At 37.1% G+C, this 21,865-nt stretch overlaps 1 protein-coding gene across 1 annotated transcript; it reads left to right on the plus strand.

The window, feature by feature from the left end:
• Positions 1–475: 475 nt before the first annotated feature.
• On the plus strand, positions 476–3,614 carry LOC120265664. Its single transcript, XM_039273616.1, has 3 exons — positions 476–627; positions 706–758; positions 3,233–3,614. The coding sequence occupies exons 1-3, from the start codon at positions 537–539 to the stop codon at positions 3,365–3,367; spliced, it is 279 nt and encodes a 92-aa protein (XP_039129550.1). The 5' UTR covers positions 476–536; the 3' UTR covers positions 3,368–3,614.
• The last annotated feature ends 18,251 nt before the right edge of the window (positions 3,615–21,865 follow it).

A 21,865-nucleotide genomic window follows, 5' to 3' on the forward strand; every position in this document is an offset into this window, starting at 1 on the left:
CAATTCTATTGTTAAGACAAGCAAATTTGGAAAGAATTTGGTGAATGCAACTTTAATTTTCTATATCAAATAATTAAATTTTAAATTACTTGTCTAATTAAGCACACTAGACCTTTAACTAGACTAATTTTGATTAGGTTGACCCCAATCTGAGGTTGGCTCAAAATTATTTCTAAAAATTTATTAAGGCTCGACACAAATCAATTTTAAAAGCTTGAGTTCCACCTAATCTAACTCAAATTTTGTTCAAACATGAGTGACATGACAAATTATATGATCTTGTTAACATAATGAAATATTATATAATAATATTACATTTATCAGTAGTATCCTATAAAATTATAATATAATTATATATATATACATATATTTGTCAAGTTGTCAAACTAACCTCCGTTGAGCTGGCTTGACTCGAAAATAGAAACGAACACGTGCGCCGCACGTGGTGGATCCTTCACGGTTTTCTCCTTGTCTTGAACTTTTATGCATATATACAGGGGATTGAGTGGCGGCTTCGAAAGGTGTTGAAGAAGGAGATGACGCAGAAGGGGAGCTTGTTCAAGGGCCAGCAAAAGAGGAAAACCATACCTCCCAATCGCCATGGAAAGCCCCACTCCAGTCGCAAGGGTACTGCCTTTCTCTTCTTCTTCTTGTTCTTTTTGTTCTTGTTCTTCTTCTTTCTCATAATAGATCCATGATTTGCAGGCAAGAGATATGTGAAGTCTTCCAAGTTCACCAAGGACATGGGTGCCGACCGGGTAATCAATCATCTTCATTGATCCTAAATCCTAATGTCTTTTTTATTTGTAGATCAGAGAACTTATGATTTAGTTTTCTCATAAGCAATTATTTTGAATCATTCAATATTTTTATTTGTGGAAAATTCTATGGAGAACAATGAATTTGCTTGTGTTTTGCAAAAGGACTTAAAAGCCTCTAGTTTTCTTGGAATCTTTTTAAGTTTGGGATTATTCACTTTTTGGAATGGTAAGATTTAATGCTCTTTATGCCAAATGGTTTTATTAAATTGACTTCCCAAGCAGGTGAAATAGTTTTTCCGACATCCAATCTTGTTATCTGTAGACAATTCTAATTGAAACAAGTGATCAACTTTTGATTATGTGATGATTAAGAGGCAGTAGTTCTATAGAAATTAATTAAGTTTCGTTTTGCGCGAATAGTATGTAGTGTTTTGACAAGAGTGAAAAGGCTGATGCTATTTATAATGAATAGTTGTACTAACTCGAATTTCCAAATCAATGATCTTGTGATTCACTGCACTGTATTCCCTGGTGATTTGGATGAGTATTATTGATTTGAAAAGCCTGTTTGGTAAAGCTGGTTAATAGCTTACTCTTTTGGTAATGTTTTACAGGATCTCTTCTTTTTTTTTTTCCTATCGTTTGTATTGATTATTTTTTACATATGACTATGTAGTGATCAATAATGCCTTTGTACCTTCTTAAATATGGTTGGGTTTTATAGTACTTTTTTTTGAGTGAGGTTTGAAGATTGCTATGTAAAATTTATTCTTTCTTCTATGCTGCCACGAAAAGAAGAATCCTGTTAATGCCAAACTTGGCTTCATCTGTCATAACTTATTCTTATACTCTTTACATGAAAGTACTTTCTAGCTAGTCTTTGTTTTTCCTCCTTTCATCTGTATTGTCATTTTTAATTTCTTGCTCTGTGGTTGTACCTGTTGCAAAACATTTAATACTCAAGGAACTTTTAATTGTTCATTTATCAGTAACTTTCGGGTAGATCTACATGCCCTTTTGAAGACTAGAGATCTTAAATAAAGTTCTACAAGTTTCTGTCTGAAAAGCTAACTAGGATTTAATAATGCAAAGGTTTAAGTAAAATTTGATTTATGCATGCTTGGGAAAATTTATGAACTGACTGTACTTTCTCTTGTCCTCAGACTTTCTTACCAGAAAAGACAATTCTTCAGCTATTTCATACATCTCTGATCTATATTTCACTGGAATTTTGATGAATGTTCTAACAGCTGCAAAAAAGACACTAAGACGAAATACCCTTACTTATTAATGAATTTCTCATGAGAAAACCCGTGATTGACATATTAATAACTTTCAGAACGATAAATATCCTCTGAAATGATGTAAGACAAAGCCTATGAATTAACGAAAATGCTTGAGTAGAAGGTTGAAAGTCAAATTGTACAGTGCTATCGTAATTTTCCCGCAAATAATTTTTGAATATAAATGTTCTCCGAGCTTCAATTAGTGAAAAATGAGCTAATTGCCTTTATTGATTCCTTCTGTTCCATTGTTTGAGATATTTAAGGTTGTTACTGATCCAACTTTGATTCAACTGTTGTTAGGTTTATGTCTTTTTGTTTGGAATGTCAAGGATTTTTGGCTGTGAATTGTCTTAGCAATGTGTCCATCTATCTTGGATTCTTTACAATTTAAAGCTTAAATTTCAAGGATCATAAGAATTGCCACATGATGTACAAGTTGGGAATAAATCAAGAATATGAACTGTGGTTCTCACATAAACTTGACAATGCAGCTATGATATGACACATTGCGAATAAATCTCACGTAAGCTTCACTGTAGCTTCTAATAGCAACATTGGTTGGTACTTGCTAATATTGTCGGTTTGGAAACTTCAACTGAAATTTGTTTGTTCTTGTTTTATATTTCATTAATGTCCATAGGAATGCTAATGAAAATATATCAGTAATTATTTACCTAGGTCTCTCAGTGTATATGTCCCCCATAACGTTCAGAGGAGCATATTTATCCATCTACACCCCTCATAACATCACAGTAGCATATTTATCCCTCTGAAAATTGGGTGGTGGAGGTCTTCTCAAAAATTCCAATTTCTTGCAAATTTGTCCTTGATCTTTAGTATTCCTCAAATTCATTGGTTTAAATATGGTATCTTAAAGTAAACTCTAGTTTTGCAGTTACTTGAGAGTGTGTTTTTTTTTTTTTTGGTTTATTTAGATTATGCTAAAATCGTGCATTAAATGGACAGCTTTAGTCTAATTTATTCTGGAAGTTAATTAGATTGAAGCTTGCAGCTTTAATTTGCTAAAAAAGAGGACAAAAAATATTGAAAGTTGAAAACTGAATATGCTTCAATTAAATAATTACATTTTGTTTGCTATTATATCTAACGACCTTCAAGCTGGCTTCTTGCTGGCAAATTTCTACTTTCTGTCTTATGGATCCACGCCTCTTTTCATGTGAATAGGAGTTGACCAAGTTCATTAACCAGTGCAATGAGATGAAAGCTGCAACAGCTGCCCAAAAGGAAGGTGGTCAATTTAATATTTTAAAGGTTGAAGCAGAGATCAAAAAGTCTGAGGACAAGAAGCAGGAAGCTTGAAAGTATGCATGAGTTTCTGAGTCTAGAAATAGTATGAACCAATTCTAAAATCTTTTGGCAAGTTTTTTTTTCCAATTATTATTGACAGTCGACAATCTGTATGCAAACATGAACATACTTTTTGTATACCTCATACCGTCAAAGTTGCTCAACCGCATAAGTTAACTTTTAGTGGCTTATTTTGGGTAAACCGCTGTAGTTTTGTACTGGTGCAACAGCAATATCCACCATGCTTTCGATTGGTTTCTGTGGCATTTAAAAGTCGTAATGTTTCATTGCTGTCTTGCTGGTGTAAAAGTAGTTTGGTTAACATAGAATGAACAATTCTTGAAGATTGTTGACATTGTAATGAATGTTCAGCTTTAGAATATGCCATTAAATTGGATGATTCCTGCAAGGAGCATGGTGTGGCTTTAGTTCTGTTGTCTATTTTAGACACAAGAATATGAGGTGGTTGTTTTTACATAAACAATGGGTCATGAAAACAAACAGTATAGGGAAGAGATTGTTACTACAACGAACGAGTGTATGCTATGGTTATTGAGGATGTTGGGGCTTGGAGTGTTGTTATGAATTGGCATAGTCTGGGGGTTGGATCTGCGGACTTCAGTAGAAGAGTTGCTAATAAGTCTCGTGGTGATTCTGTTGGAACTTCATTAGAAGAGTTGCTCATTAGTCTAGTGATGCCAAACAAAGATGAGAAATTTAGTTTTTAGCTTGTTTGATGCAGTGTTGATATTTTAGAAGATGATGGATCATGGGAATCCATCAGATCAATTCCATGATCCCATCTCAATCTCAAGGATGACGTTTGAACTTCTAAGCAAAGCAGTCTATAATTTGAATTGTATTAACTATTAAGCTTTAACATTGAGGTTTTGGTTTTATTTACAAAAATTGCAACATAAATTCTAGTGTTTTTGTTAGTTGATTGCATTGAGTTGGTGTTGGCAGGGATTATCATCAGCTGAGAGAGAACTTATTTAATATTTGGCCTGTTTGTGTAGTCTTTGTCATTTGAATATAGCTGCCTACTTGTTTATAATTGATATAACTGAATATGTCCTCTTATACTTCACCATCTTTGCCTGAGGTGAGCACAGATCTTTCTGGTTTATTTTGATTGTTTAGATTGGATGTAGATCAAGAAAATGATTGAAGGAGAGAGTGAGAGTAGGGAATTGATGAGTATGGTTGTAGATTGTATAGAGATCACGGGGAAGAAAGAGGTGGTGAAGATGATGGAAGGGTTCGGAGATTGAACTGGTTTGTTCTGGTATCACATGCTGTTCAAGTAGTTCAATGCAGCTCCAGCGACTGAAAGAAAAGACATAAGCTTGAGCACACTGTTGATGTCATCAACAGAAGCTCGGTCTTTCGCCTCCAATACCTCTCCTTGCATATAGTCCGATTGTGTGGCATACATTCTCAAGCTGGCCTTTTGGTGGATCATCCCTTGTCACCCCTTAGAGTCCATTTCCCACTCCCTTTGGTTTTGCTCGCATTTAGCTACCTTTGGTATTGTGAAAGAACCTTCAAGATTTTTTTTTTTATATGTAAGAGCCCCGAGGCTATTTTATTAAGAGGAAAAAAGAGAAAGGACAAGTAACAAAGAGAAAAGAAGAGAAAATACAAACTATGACAATTAGAAAAAGAGCTAGAAGTAAAATCTGGCTGTTGTGAAGCTACACATGATCCATCGGGGTAGGTCCTTACCATTGAGAAACAAAGCAATAGAGTGAAGATTAGAGACATAGGAAGCCAGCCTAGAAGTAGGGATCATCCGAGCTTTGGAAATGACATGAATGTGTGGCTGGGAAGTAGTTGTAATCATATGAAAATGAGTGTTGATCCATCTTCTGTGCTACCAGTCGCACTAGGAACTGCCATTCAACATTTAAGTCTTTAAGATTAGAGCAATAAGTGATGACATGCTGCACGTGGATTTGGTGATGCACACAGAGCCTGAGATCAAATATGAGTGCTCGAATTTCAGCCTCAAGCTTTGTAGATTTCCCCAAAGGGCAGCAACCTGCAAGTGTTATATTGTAATTAGAATTTGCAATGAAACATGCAGCAGAACAAACCTTCAAGATGTTTTTATTTCAATGTTTGGGACCCTTTAGATGTGAGAAACGGCATTTCAAAGAGAGTAAGGACTCGGTCCTGTAGGAGTTATAATGGAAGCGCGACGGCTTCTCCACGTCCATAAATTTATACTTGATTCCTGATTCATATATTTATATTAAAACATGACAGAAGGTTAAATCAGATTTTCTTTTTATCATTTAAATTCAACAATAACAATTATAAATTTAAAACTCTTCTCAAATACATTGAAATAATTCAGCAATCCGAAAACATTTACAAATCACCAACAAGTATGCAAAATAATAAAAAAAAGTACAAGCGAGCATACAAATCAGGAATTAAATACAATAAATAATAAAAAAAATGTACTAGTGAGCATACAAATCAGAAATTAAATACAATTAAATAATAAAAAATGTACTAGCGAGCATAAAAAACAGAAATTAGCAACAAGAATATTACTATTTGAATTCATATAAAGGCGCACGTAAAGCAAATGACTGATTCAATAGAATCAATTAGACTTGGGGCTTCAAAATACATCAAGATTTTAAGAAAAATGAATCAGCAAAAACCCTGGAAAACATCTACCTACATTGAATCAATGGAACCCCAAGCCCAGCTCCCAAACACACGTGCGCACATTCTCTCACTCATCCATCAACAAGGAATATTTTTTTTCCCCAAGATAAGTGGGTAGGCCGCTAAGAAAAGCATGAGTGTGCACAAGCGTTAGTGGAGCAAATGGGACGCTAGAACCACCCGCACACAATTAGTACTTATACTCCCAGAAAATGTGCCGTCACTCGAGATTCAAACTCTCATCACTTGTGAAGGGTTCTAATGGGGACTTAGATACCAATAGACAACTTGGTAGTTGGTCCATTGGCAAGAAATTGCTTGATTCGCCAATTATTGCGCGTATTAGGTCACTCAATGATTATAGAAGTTACTGCGCACAAAAATACTGTAGTAGGATACTGTACACAAGTTATTGTAGCATATTACTATACACGGTCATATGGGATTTCAACACATCTATGTGGATATTCCTGGCTGTGTGGGAGGCCGTGTGGACCCTGATTTCATCTTTAGAAAACCGCTTTGCCCGATTTTAGGTTAACTATTGTGCGACTTTGAAGAGGCAAGGTTGCTGGGCTTTGAGGGAGAGTTCGTTGCAGTGAAGAGGATGTTTCTTCACCAACATTGATCAATTTCTCCTCTGTTATAGCACTAAGAAAACCACCGGTGACCCTAGCCTCAGAGTGGATTCCATCAAGATGTTGAGACTACCCATTAAGGCCATCATCAGGAATATAAAGGGGTTTATTTCCATGGCTTTTACATACTTTTACTTTTACTCATTTATTACTTGTTTTATATCCTACTCCATGGAGAGCTAAGCCTAGAGTATATTTGGGCATGTGAACCTTATGATTCTATTATTGTATTGATTTACATTGTGTTTCTATTTAATCCGAGTTTAGTTGAGTTTCAATCTTATTTGCTTAATGCTTGCTTGCCTTATTGGTCTTTTAGTTGATTAGTTTGCATGATTTTTTCACCTTGGTGAGACAGGTCTCCATTAGGATTAGAACCTCCAAGATTGAAGAGGGTTGAGAGGGTTTGTATGATTTGTTCACCTTGGTTTTATCATATCTTCGTTTTTCCTTAGCTCTAAGAAACCATATGTAATGTGAGGTATTGAGATAATTCTCCGTCGGGACCTCATAAAGGGGTTAGAGACCTTTCACCTATAGGTAGGGTTAGGTCTATTTTTAGGAATCAGATACATCCTTTGGAACCCTAGAGTGTTATGCAGCTATGCGTGGTGTGAGGCGTCAAGAGAATTCTTCGCTGGACCTTATAGGAGACTAGTATCGGTGATCTTGAGCTAGAGACCAATTTACCTTTGGATTTCCACAACTCAACTTGCTTGTTTTATAAACACCTTGTAAATCTTGCACATAATACCTGAATCCTAGGGGAGCATTGCCCGAATACCTCACTTTCATTGATTGAGACTTCTCTTCACTTCACTTTTGCATACTTGCCTGTGACATTCATCTTTTCACGCATTAGTTCATCACATCATCTCTTTGATCATTAGGCTAGATAACATAGAAGTAGCTATTACTAGTAATCCTGTTCCCTGTGGATTCGACTGCTTGACCCATTGGGTACACTATTATTACTTGAGTGACTTGTGCACTTGTGGACACACACAAGGGGTTTGTCAGTATTTTCCATATGGAGTAACTCGTATGGGATTAGGGCTACTTGCTGAGATTCCGTAGTAGTTGACTTGAGAGTCTAACGGACCAAAACGTAAGCCAACATTACACTTTAATCCTTAAATTCATCCATGATTGTTCTTCTCTCGAGGGGATCCTTGTCCGAGGCCTTTTTTTCTCATTGATATTTGTTTTCTTTAATTGTGTGCGGTGTGCTTTAGTTCATTTCTCTATTTTTTTATTTTGCAATCAACAAACATCTTTGTTTGGTAGATTAGATAGTGCAGTCAAAGAGGAAGTAATAGTAACTCTTGGGACCTAAGGAATACGATCCTATCTCATTCACGCAAGAGGATTATAACTTGATGACTCGTGCACTTGCTGCTTGGGGTAGCAATGTGTTCGTTTTCTAGTGACACACGCCATGCACCATCAACAATCAATGAGGCTCCTTCAAATCCTCCACCCTATCACCCCTTTTGTCACCTTATTAGCTCCTTGTCTAAGGCAAAGAGCTCAAACTCCCTCACCTTAGCATCAATGGAGAGGGTGAGGAGAAGCCCTTTCTCTCCTTTTAGAATAACTTTATTAATGTTTCATTGAAATATCTGATTTACCATTATATCATATTTTAATGTAAATATGTGAGCCAAGAATTAGATATAAATATATGGATGTGGAGAAGCCATGACTCAGTTCTATTGTAATTCCCACAAAATTGAGTCCATGGTATCATTTTTCTTTCAAAGAATGTTTTGCTGATCACTGTGAATGTTTTTTCCAATCAACTTGTGTAATATATTATAAGTTAAACTAATTTTTTAATGACTAATTTATCTTTCTTAAATTGTCAACCAAAAACAATTTTGGTCTCAAATTTTGTTATAAAACAAAAATTTGTTAGTGGTTATAGCTAATCAATTAAAGTTTTTGCCATGAAATAATTATACAACATTGTTTATATGTAAAAAAGAATTTTACTATAATAATGTGTTTGCTTTTATGTTCAAAATATCCTTTATTAGTAATCATTCCAAGGTGTATTTTCCTTAGTAATCAAAGAAGGCTACTTGTTTGACCTTAATAATGTGTGCTTCATTTAGCTCTTTACCTTATCTCAACTAAGTCTTTATGTAAGTCTTTTTCTCATGGTCATATTGTCCATCTATGCAACCCGAACTCTCATGGCCTTATCCCTTCCTCAATCGCCATTTCCATCTCTTCATCACCTTCAAATGACATTTCTTCAACTTGCTCTTTACATCTTGAAGTGTCCTCTTGACATTGACTCAGCATAGTTTGGTCATTTAGCTTTATGTTCTGTGTGAAGCAAGGCTCTTTAATTTTCTCACCTTTGTTCTTTTCTTCCCTTGTGTTTAGATGATCACCAAAAGAGAGAGGTATGTTTCCTTGGGCTTTGGTGTTAATAGGAATTTACTACTCAATCTGTTCATTACCACCTCTGTAGTGATGGACTTTACTTATCTATAAAAACCTATTGAATACCTCTTCTACAGTATTGCTTTCCTCAAGGGATCCTTCAATGGAGTGCATAACTATATTGAACACCTTCCTCTAACTTGGCTCCTCCCTTTCTATTGCATAACCCCATGATTCATAATGGAGCATAGTGATAGTTGTTCGGAATTAATTCTGGACTCAAGTAAAAAGGATTGCCGATGATATTGTGTTGAGGAATGATGAACTTGCCAACTATAAATTCCATATGACATGCTTTCTATCAAGTTTGGCATATAAGGGCAGCTTCTTGTATTTTTCCCCATTTTTGTCACAACTTCCCCCAACTTATATGCTCACTCATCATATGTTGAATAATGTTGCGGCCTGTGCTGATATATCTGCCACCCATATGACTGCAGAAGGTTCCTATAGTAGCTATTGTAGTTTTGGTATGATGCCATGAGAATGATTCATCAAAAAGTTCCTTGCATGAAAACAAATAAGCAAATCAGAGGTGATGAATAAAATAGAATTGAAGTAAGTACAAAAGAATAAAGAATAGAATAGCTAAATTAATAAGCTATGGGTTTCCCTAATATTCCTTGTTGTCCTTGGCAATGCCGCCAAAAACTTGATGGTTGCCCTCCGCAAGCTCACAGGTCATTAAGTGATATGCCTTTGCTTATCCCCAAGTGCACCGGTCATAAGAAGTAGTAAAGTGTACCCGAATGGGTTGGGTAGTCGATTCCACAGAGACTGGAAAACTCTTAGTAATAGTTGTTCTTCGAATATCTAGCCTGATAAAAAATATGGATAAAGATGATAACTAGGAACCTAAAAGGGGATGGATGATAGGTAAGGACTGGAAAAGAACTGAGTGAGAATCACAGAGATAGAGCAGCGCTCGGACTAATCCCATTGTGGAACATGTACTGACTCTTTAACAATGACTATTAGGTATATCTTTTTGAACCAACAGGGAACCCTTTATCAGAAGTCTCGACATCATACGCCCTATCTCTAGGCACGTATTCGATCTTAAACTTCTATGTGTGGCCTAACAAGCAATGTTACAATTATGGAAAACATGCATATCAAGTTTTGCAATCACAACTATGGCAATCATGCATATCAAGTTTTGCAATCACAACTATGACAATCATGCACAGTAACTTACTACAGTACTTTTGTGACCAATGCTTCCAAAACTCTTCTTCTGAGGTCACATGTCCATGTGGTAGATCATGTGGCTTTTTGTAGACTAAACACCATTGGGAAGGCTCTTGAAATCATGACACAAGTTATGACATGAAGATATAACTTCCTTTGTGCCCTTCCAACTCACAAATTAACTTGAACTCTTTCGGAAGTTGGCGCACACCCTCATGTGTATGAGCACCGCTTGTGTATTGATCCTTATATTGCGCAAAAGTCTCCCAAATTATGCCTTCATGACCTATCTTTGCTTCTTTTTTTTTTCTCTCCAAAAGCCTTCACAATCCTATTTGCACAAAGGAATACCAAATACAATTTATGAGACATAAAACATGATAAAAATGATGCTCAATGGATGTAAAGCATATAAAGAAATATGTTCACTCAAGCACTTATTACTTTCCATTGTTGTCCATCTATATTCCATAAGAGGTTTTGGTAGCTCCTTTGATTTGGATAATATGTACTGCAATATGGATTGCTTTGTTGTTGTGTAGAAAATATTTTGTCAATCTGTCCATTGATAGCTTAAATTTCTATAGAGAGAGCTGTAACTGGATTAATCATCATTCAAGTACCTTGCAAGAAAAAGTAAGACATGACAAAAGAAAACAAATGATAATGATGGAAGGAGATAGTGTGAAGTAGACAAAAGCAATGAAATGGATAAATAGCTAGAGTAAGAAAGCGCAAGTGTTCCTAATATCCTGTTCCCCGGGAATGGCGCCAAAAACTTGACATACCCCTTGTGTGTATCTGTAAGTGCATGGGTCGTACAAGTAAAAAAGTGTACCCAACAAGTTGTGTAGTCAAACTCACAAGAAATAGGAATACTAGTAATAACTGTAACCTTGCTATCTAACCTAATCAATGGAATGAGTGTGAAAATGATCAATTTCGTAAACAAGTAAGCAAAAAGAAGTATGCAAATAAAGAAGTAGAGATAAATTAGTCAAGATAGATAGGGTACCTAGACAATACTTGACCTAAGATTTTAAGTTTCAAGTGCAAGACTAAGATTACGCTTCCTTAATTGAGATTCAATGAGTTGTGGAAATCCAAAAGCACAAGGTCCCAAATTTAAGGTCAACCATGACTAGTCTCTTACGAGATCCCAGTGAAGAGAAGACTCGACGCCTCACACCACGTATGATTGCTTGAAACTCTAGGGATTCTAAATGATAAACCCTATTTCTAAATCAAAATCAAACCATTTGGTCCAAACGAAAGATCCCTAAGTGCAAATAAGCCCCGGCGGAGAGGAAACTCTTGACGTCTCACTCTTTATGTGATTGCTAAGAACTCTTGGATTGTGAGGTAGGATAAATCACACCGGAGGGGAAAGGGTATGTTTCATTAGCTTTCGACTTACCCTTTTAACCCTCTTCAACCTTAGTAAATCTAATCCTACTGGTGATGGTCACTCGTTAAAAGAATGATTTGAGGAAGTTCTCAACCCTAGTGTCACTCTTGGGGAAAACCAAACAATAAGTACACAAGATTGAAACTCAAATAAATTCTCAATTAAAGGAAACGAAATAGAAGTCAATGAAACAAATATGCCCTAGGGTTTACATGTCCAAGTACCCACTAGGATTTAGCTCTCCATGGAATAATACAATATGCAGTCAATCAATGAATGAAAACACATGGAAACTATAGAGAAAACCTCTTATAGATCCTTGCTGATGGTCTTCAAGGGATGCTTCAACTTCTACAAAAGTGTCTTTGATAAAGCCACGGTACACCCTTCCTAATCAATGTCATCAGCGGCTCCCCCGATGGCTATAACGACGAAGGAATCTGTGAATGCTTATGAAGAAATGCTCCCTTGAGTGCAAATACCTCCTTTCCAAATCCTATCCGACTTATCCCCATAACTTATGGAAAAAGATCCCCAAATAACTCTTCAACTCGGCCTTTTATATCTTGAAATCAAGATTTCACATGGTCATGTGGAAATTCCACACAACCATGTGAAATTTCTCCTATAGTTCCAGTAAATAGTAATTTGCTACAATATCATGAACTAAAACCTGATACATCACCTATAGAAATAGTAACTTCTCGATTCCTTCTTCCTTTTGAGGCCACACAACTGGGCACACACTCGTGTGGTATGTCATGTCGCTTCTTATCTTTCAAACATGTTGAGAAAGCTCTTGAATTCTTCGCACAAGTTGGAACATGAGTGTGTGACTACCTTTGTGCCCTTCCAACTTGTCAATTGACTTGACCACTCTTGGAAGTTGGCATACACCCTCATGTATATGATCACAGTTTATGTCTTGATCCTTGTTCCACGCAAGAGAATCCCATAATGTGCCTTCATAACCTAATTTTGTACTATTTCTTCTCAACATGCCTTCACAACCTTAAATGCATAAAAGAACACAAAAACACAAGAATGAGCTAAATGCAAGTAATAATACTAATTAATATGCATACACAAGTGCTTATCAAGGAGCAACAACTATAACTAGAGAGGTAGTCGGGGGAGGATCTGTGGTAGCAGTGGTCTCCGGGAGAGACCCCTCATCGTTTGAAGTCTCAGAGTTTGTCCCTTTCACCACTTGGCAATGCACCCCACGGAGTGTGTCCCGTCGCTATATCATGTGCATCACCCGAAATATGGTGACTCCGAATAGGTGCATGCCTCCAACTCACCGCATGCCTGTGCAAATATCAATTAGGCCCAGACCCTATGTAAGCCTTGTAATATAAGGACTGAGAAAGATAGTCACCAATCTGGGGTCCTATGCCTAATGACGCAACTAGCAAGCAAGGGTATGGCTGATGTGAATCTTCTCCCGAGCATGATGCTCCATAGGAAATTAGGTCCCTGAGGTTCATGACCCCTGTGTTGTTGCTTCTACTTGTGAGTGTCTTTGATAGGACAGTGTGGAGGTACCTCAGGGGTGGCTGGCCAAGGGAAAATACCTTTAAGATACTGCATACATATGTCTCGCGGCCTCGAAGTGTCTGGTTCCAAACTTGATCTGGACTTAGGTAGACCAGCAGGTCAATGTGGAGCTGAGAGTATGACTCAGTGTGAGCATACTCCACGTCGACGAGCCTTATCCTCACAGAGAAATCCGTTAAGGACATGAGGTGCTCCTCGCAGAACATCTGGAAGCTAATGGTCTCCTTCCGGCTGAGGCTGATGACCATTCGATCCAGCTCGAACGAACTCATCGCCTCCATCGTGAGCTCCTAGTAGGTGGGCTCATCGATATTGATGAACTACTCCCAGCCCAGTACCAAAATAAGGTGGCATACCTTGTCGGCGAGGTAAATCCTCTCTAGTGTCCGCCAATCAGTCAGGCACCCTGGCACACGCCCAAATTGTGTGTAAACTGCAAGTGCACGGGTGTCGAAGTAATAATTACCCCAGTGAGTAGGTAGTCGAATTTACAGGGAACGGAAGTATTAGTATTAACCACTTCTCAGTTATCTAGTCGGAATCAATGGATGTGATGAAATGAACTTATTGCAAGAGCAGGTAATATGCAGGAAAGTGGGTAAGATATAAAATAAAAGAGATCTCAATCAATGAAGATGAGGTATTCAGGCAATGCTCCCCTAGGATCTAATATGAAGCTCAAGATTTACCAAATACTTCTAAACTGAGTCTAAAGAGTCGAGGTAATCCAAGAACAACCTGCCCTAGCCTCCAATCCACTGGTACTAATCCCCTATAAATTCCTGGTGGAGAAATCGTTCAATCTCAACACCTCACACCACATATGACCGCAATGAGATCTAGGGATACCTAAGAGTGAAACCGATTCCTAAGGATAGATCCAACTCTATTTCCTGGTGAAGGATCCCTAACCCCCTTTAAGGTCCCAGCCGAGAAATCTATCAATCTCATGCCTTACACCAAATATGGTTGTATAGAGTCTATGGAATACAAAAATAGGTAACACTCATGACTCACCCTCTCAACCCTCTTTAACCTTGGTGTTCTAACTCTAATGGAGACCTCTCACATCAAAGTAACAAATCATGCAATGTAGATCAATCACAAAGATCAATAACACATGCAAGCAATGAAATCATAAGGTTAAAACTCAAATCAACTCGGATTTAATAGAAACATAAAGCAAATCAATACAAAAGAATAGATCCTAGGGTTCACATGCCCAAATACCTACTAGGGTTTAGGGTTCTATGGGGCAAGTTACAAAAAAATGATGAATACAATGTAAAGCAACGAAAACCACAGAGAAAACCCAATCGAATTTATGATGATGTCCTTGATGGGTCACTCAACATCTTGAACAATCCTCCTCTGAAGCTAGGTTGCCGAAGGCCCCCTCTATGCTTTGACGGAGAGAAGATCGATCAAAGTTGGTGATGAACGCCCTCTAATATTGCCAAAGATCTCCTCCAAAACCCTAGCCACCTTGCCCTCTAAGTGTTCACCAAAAGCCTTGCAAAAAGCCTCCAAACAATAGGGTAAACAACCTATTTATAGCCCAAAACCGCGCCTGTCACATGCCCGTGTGGGCTGCAGAAATTTCCACGCGGGCGCGAGAACAGTAATTTTGCTACGTTACTACTACAGTAAAATCACTATATTGTTTTGCTGCAGTACTTTGCTACAATACTTTTAACAAACACGGTCCAAACACTCTTCTCTTGAGGCCACATGGGTAGGCACACTTCCTTGCGGTAGGCTATAAGACTTTTCTTCATCGACTCATCTTTGAGAGGTCTTGCAATCTTTACAAAGAAAAGGAAAAATGAAGATGTGACTGCCTTTGTGCCCTTCCAACTAGTAAATTGGCTTGAAACTCTTTGGAAGTTGGCACACATCTCCACATTCATGAACTCCACTCTTGCCTTGGTACTTGAATTGAACAAAAACTCCCAAAATTGTGTCTTTATAGCCTATCTTTGCTTCCTTTTGAATCTTCACGGCATTCACAACCTAATTGCGCAAAAGAACACCAAATACACAATATGAGACATAAACCATGGTAACAATGATGCTCAATGCATGTAAAACATATATGAAAATATGTCTACTCAAGCACTTATCACGCCCCCAACGAAGTGGTGATCCACGAGCCGTTTGTAACGTGCCTTTTGCTTAAGATCTCCAAAGTGTGGTTGTGGGATCAAAAATATGAGCCCTAGCATCGTGTTGGTGAAGAGACACCAGGCTATATATCAAATCACAAATGTTATTTTATTTTATTTATTTTTATCTTTGTGGGTTCTTCCATTCCTAATAGAGGCAAGCCTCTATTATTAATTACCCCAAATTGAAATCTTAAGAACCTCTGATTAAGAGCTCGATTACAAGTAAAGGCAAGAAAATTTGCAAATTATAAATTTATTATTTACTATATATATATTCATTACATCCTTTATATATGAACATATAACTTATATATATATATATATATATATATATGTCACCTCCATTGCCTGTGCCTTGTCATCTCATTGCCTATCTTGCATTCGTATGCGATATGTATCTCATTATCGCCTTGAAATTTGCTGTTGCCTTTAGATAAAATTTTTTTGTTGTTACTTCGAGATGGGCATTTTTACCATGATTTATTTTTTATTTTTTTATTTTTTTTTTGTTACCACATAAATTCTCCTCATAATCGAAAGAGAAAACACCCGTTTAACATTTAAATGAAATATCTTTTTTTTATTCCACTTGCCATGTGTCCTTATATATATATATATATATATATATTGGGTTTGCCTGCCAAGAGGCCAAGTGGCCACCATGCCCATGCCATGCATATATATATATATATATGCGGGATCATAACCATCAACCCAGTCTTCACTTTCACCCTTTATTCATTTCCGTGTACCTCTCTTTCATGGTGGGCCATATCTTCTTTGAATATATATATATATATATATATATATATTACACTTTTCAAATAACAACCAATGACTTTGCTTCGCATGTTCCCATTCATGCATGAACCACGTTAATTTTTTCTTTGCGTAGCTCTCTAGCTCCCTTCTCAACTGTAGGGAGAAGATTCACGTTAAATGAACTCTGCAATAGTTTCATATGGGCTTTGAAAATTAAGACAGGAGCATTCATCCTGAGGCAGATCACTTATATTTGCCAAGTTCAATCTTCTTCTTTATCGTATAATTCCAAAAAAAACCGTGAAACAACTCCAATGTTTATAGGAGTGATATATATATATATATATATATATATATATATATATATATATATATATTTTACAACTCACATAATAGTATTGCATGATTTGGACATAGTCTATCATAGCGATATAATTATGACTTTTTAAGCATCATTGCCAGAATTGATTTGTTCTTTTAATAATCCCAATAGCAAACTCTAGTGCCTCAAAATGTGCAATCCTTTACTTTATATATATATATATATTTGAATAGACAACCTTCCATTCATCAACTTTCACCATGAATCCCTGAATTATGAATAATTAACTTGTCATTGATTTTGATGATTAACACAAGTATCACAGTTGATGCCATGAGCAACTTCCAAAGTTAGTGTGCACGCTAGTTGATAATGCTCAGTTTGGACTTTCTTCATGATTTATTTATCTATTATTTTATTTTATTATACATATATATATAACATCATGTTTCCACTATCACCTTGATTCATTATTATAAATGATAGCAAACTCCATCCAAAGGTGACACATGTCATCTGGTCTAATGCTATTATCTCTAACATTATCATGATTTCATCAATCTAAATGTATTTTTTAGGCATTAACACACATCCCATCCTTATTATAATCCCATGCACAAGTTAGTTTTTGATAGTCAATAAACTAGGTTATTTATGTTATTTATCTTACATCTTTCGTTTGACTACTAACTCCATCTGAAATCACACTTGATTTTTGCATCAGATGTCCAGAACTCATCAATGATTGTCATGATAAAATGGTTCATAATAAGTCCAGCAGCAGGCATCAACCTGTAGGCCAACTATCACTTTGCTTACTCTGGTCAATGAAATCGAGGTTCCTCAAAGCAGCTCAACGAGATCAAACTTGTCATAACTCAAAGGCATCACGAGCCAGTTCTCAACATCTCGATCATCACATTCAGCCAATATCTCCATCACTTCTTCTTCAAGTTTTTTTTAATGAGAACCTATTTTCTTATAAGCTTAAGAAATTTTTCTTTGAAGTCAACACCAAGATCATCATTCAGCGCTTCTTCATTCCATTAGCCACAGCCGATGCCACAGCATCACCTCCATCTTAACAATCAGAGATCTCATCAGCCATGATAACATCCGAAGCTAGCTTTTGTTGGGGCTCTGCAAGCTCTTCTTTATCCGTGATGTCTATGTGAAACAGTACGATCACCGGGTCCGCGATTGACAACCGGAAAGGCTCTTTAGATATCTTGGCAGCAAGTTGTAGGTTCTTTGATGTATAATATTGTCAAAGATGGCACCAGCATCCATCCCAAACTCCTCATTGATTTTTAGATTCATCCTCAAGTCTTATTCTTCAATGTAGATGACTCCTAAGGCTTTGGCTTCTTTCAGGTTTACCATAGTTTATCATCTTCTCACAATTGGGGAGCTTAGAATTTTCATGCTTTACTTGCTAAGCTTTCTTCCAAGAAGGGACCGAATGAGGACAACGATGGAGGTAGGTTCATCACTAATGAGAGCTTAGAAAAGCATCTTTGGGGCCGCGACCGCTTCCATCTTCTTACCCAATGATAACACCACCAATCTTAGATCATAGTACTTCCTCGAATCATCTTCCTTGATTTCAAAAATCATGTAGGCCTTGTTGGAGAAGATTGCGAGACTGGAGTAGGGCTTCATCTTGTACTATAAAGCACGGTTCAAAAAGGTTGGAGAATGATTCGCGATCCCACTAGATTCTCTCATTGTCTTTTATCTCCGAGTGCATCCTCTTCATCACTGGACCATGATCTCCAAGACCTCCGATGAAGAATCCTGCGATAGGTTGGTGAAGAGCATCGAGTTAATTCTAGGGGTTCACCGACATCACCGTCTTTGTTCTCTCTCTGTGGTAGCTATCATTGTCATGTTTCTTCAGGCACCTTTGGGGACTGGTATCATCTTCTTCATCAGTCTTTTCTTTCTCTCTGGCGGCGGCGACAGTAGTTCGATCCTTCTGCAGCCTCCAAGGATTAATATCATCTTCTTCACCAGTCTATCTCTCTCTACAGTGATGACAGCGTCACCAACTTCAATATTTTCTCCAGCAACAAAGAAGAGGAAAGAAACAGTAACAGGCGGTGAGTAACGATGACGGTAGCGACACCTCGCAACAGGAGGCAGCAGCGGCAGTAAATGGCTTTAATATTTGCTCAACGACAGCAGCATTGGCATGTAACGGTCGTAGAAACCTCGGCAAGCAATGTGAGCAGGCGACGGTAGGCAGCAGCGACTTTCTTTTCTCTTTACATGTGTGTATATATATATATATATATATATATGAATATAGGTTTGGAGGAAAATTAGAACCTTTTTCTTCTTTTTCGTCTTTCTCCTTCACTCTTCCTTCACTTGTTGCTTCCTCTGTTCTTCCTTTTGCCTTGTTCTCCTCTTATTTGTCCTTCGTCTGGTCCCTTTTCAAAGATCTTCACGTGGTGGTTGTGCGGTTATGCCGATCGTGAAGTGACGTGATCATTGTGAAGAGATGTGGAGCGGTTGCTGCAGTTTTCTTGATTGTGGGGCATGGCCGCATGAGCATGAGGAATACGACAAGCATGTTTTTCCTATTTGTTTATTATTTATTTATTTATTTATTATGATTATATATGTTATACATATATATTTTAAATTATAATTATATATTAAATATTTTATTTTATTTTTGGATGATCGTGGGGCAGCCACGCCCACGTTCCCATTTTTTTACGGAAAATTACTGTTTACCCCTCGTGAATTTTAAATATTCCTAAACAGCCCTCCAACTTTGACAAACCCCGGACAACTCTTCCGTTATTATTTTAGTTCCCTTTTACCCCTACTGTTCACTTCAAATGGGTCCATGTTATGAAATTCCATTTTTTCTTTTGAAAATGGTGGGAAAAACCACCCAATCACATCATGTCCAACCTTTATACATACAATTTTGCATTTTTTTTTTGCCTTTCTACTTGCCTTTTGTCAAACAAAGTTTAGAAGGCTCATCACATCTTCTTCTCCTCACTTGGCTTGTTCGATTTGAGTTCTGTCAGTTTCCTGATAAGGTGAGAATTTCTTCGTTGCTCTTACTTTGATCATTCTGCGGGAGAGAGGGAATATTATAAAAATACAGGTTTATTATGGAGAGTTTTTGTTGTATTGCTAGATACAACGGGGAGGGATGAGTGCTAATGTTCATGGTGCTGACTTCTTGGGAATCGGTGTTAGCTGAGATATGTGAACAATGGGGTATTGATGTTTCCCATGTCAGGGTGAAGTTTATCACACCTGATGGATATAAAACAGTTTGTCCAATAAAAAACAAAGTTGACTTCCAGCGAATGTGTCACGTGTACTCCATCTTCAAATGCGTTGTAATCGATCTTGTTGTCGAGACAGATGTTGTGCCATTGTCAAATCCTACTGAAAAAGAGTTCCTTTTGTTATAAAGTTCTTCTCTTTATGTGTATCTAGTTGTATAAGTTAATTATTGTTTAACTATGCAGTCTCTGTTTAAATATATTACGTTTCCATTTAAACATTGTCTTCTCCGTTTAATTTATTATGTCTCTATTTAAATATTTGACTTAACGTTTAAATTTTTAATTTATCATTTAAAAACTTTATGTCTATGCTTAAAATATTGATCGTTTTTGTTTAAACTGAAGTGTTGGCAGGAATTCGGATTCTGCAAGCGCTCCGGTCCCACTCTATAGTGACCCTGACGGTGTGGGATGCCTTTTTTCCTCGTCAGATCAAAAGTGCTATCGATGGATATCGGACGACGTTTTGAAGACGTTGAACATTTCAGGGACGCACTTCGAAATTTTGCAATCAAACAGAATTTTGACTTCAAATTCATAAAGAACGAAAAACACCGGGTGACTGTGGAATCCATTGCCGATGTTTGTCAATGGCACCTTCATGCATCAAAAGGATATAATAAAATATTTTCAGAGTCAAGACAATCAACCCGTTACACACTTGCGGTAGTGGAATTGGATCGGCGTCACATCCGAAAGTGACCAAAAAATGGGTAAGCGCACGAGTGATTCAGAAGCTCAAGGACCGGCCCTTGTACAAGGCCATCGATATTCAGAAGGACATGTATTCAAATGTTGTAGAATCGTTCAATGCGTGGATCAAAGAAGTGCTGCATTTACCGGTAACGAAAATGGTCGACTCCATAAGATAATTTCTGTGTTTAAATATTGCAATCATCGTTTAATTACCTACATTGCCGTTTAAAATTATTTTCTTCTGTTTAAGTATCAGTGTCTTTGCTTAATCTTGTTTAAGTGTTCGTGTTCTATGTTTTAAAGGTTCAAGTTGATGTGCCTGTTATGCAACTGCCGTGTGCAAGCGGACAGATGGGAGACCTACTTATGTCTGGACATACATTCGAAGGTAGAGCTACTTATTGCGGAAAGCCGAAATCTTAATGTTGGTCATTGTGTCGACGATCGTTATGAAGTGATTGACCAGTGCAGCCACTCTGTAGATCTTGCCAATAGAAATTGGTCATGCCATAGATAACAAGTTTACGGTATCCCGTGCACAAGAATTAATAATGCCATTAAATTTTCTAAAATTTAACATAAATATCAAAAGCATATATATTTATCCTCGTTATCAGTCAAGCTCGGCCCCCATCTGTTTCCCTTTTTTTTCTCAGATTTGAATCGTCAACCGGCTTGTAGACTTCACACCATAAATACGAAGGAAGACCGGTTCCCCTGTACACCCCCTCCTCCTCCTCCTTCTCCTCTGCTTTAGTCAAATCACATTTTTGAGATCAGCTCTATCTTAAAGGATGTGTCATGGTCATCTTCTTCAGGAGAATCAATCAGCTGCAATCACGCAACATGTTAAACTATCTTTTCCTATTCAAGTTAGAAAGCCCGCATTATTACCTGACGGGTAAGCAATGACGGTCAAGCAATGAAGTAGGCATTTTGACTTGGTCAGGAAGAGAAAGTTTTCACTCATTGTTTGATTGCAGAGTATTCTCCAGAGGAGGATGACCATGACACATCCTTTAAGACGGAGTTGATATTTAACACTTAAGAATTATTCTTATCATTTAAAAGCTTTTCCTTGCTATGCAAATATCATTGTCTGTGTTTAACTATCTGGATCTTTATTTAATTTCTAATCATTTTCATTTAAAAATATTTTTTTTTCTATTTAAATATCAGTATCTTTGTGTCAATGATCTTAATAGACGAAAGAGGATCGAGTCGCAAGTGTCCGAGGTCCGACTAGGCATTAAAAATGAACAAATATTTTAAAAGAAACAAACTTATTTGAGTGTCAACTTTTGAT

Source organism: Dioscorea cayenensis, chromosome 7, assembly GCF_009730915.1.
Source record: "Dioscorea cayenensis subsp. rotundata cultivar TDr96_F1 chromosome 7, TDr96_F1_v2_PseudoChromosome.rev07_lg8_w22 25.fasta, whole genome shotgun sequence".
Lineage (NCBI taxonomy): Eukaryota > Viridiplantae > Streptophyta > Magnoliopsida > Dioscoreales > Dioscoreaceae > Dioscorea > Dioscorea cayenensis.

Coding starts and splice junctions, on each gene's coding strand:
- LOC120265664 (XM_039273616.1), top strand. CDS start 537: ATGACGCAGAAGGGGAGCTTGTTCAAGGGCCAGCAAAAGAGGAAAACC. Junction 628..705: donor GCCCCACTCCAGTCGCAAGG/GTACTGCCTTTC, acceptor CATGATTTGCAG/GCAAGAGATATGTGAAGTCT. Junction 759..3,232: donor AGGACATGGGTGCCGACCGG/GTAATCAATCAT, acceptor TCATGTGAATAG/GAGTTGACCAAGTTCATTAA.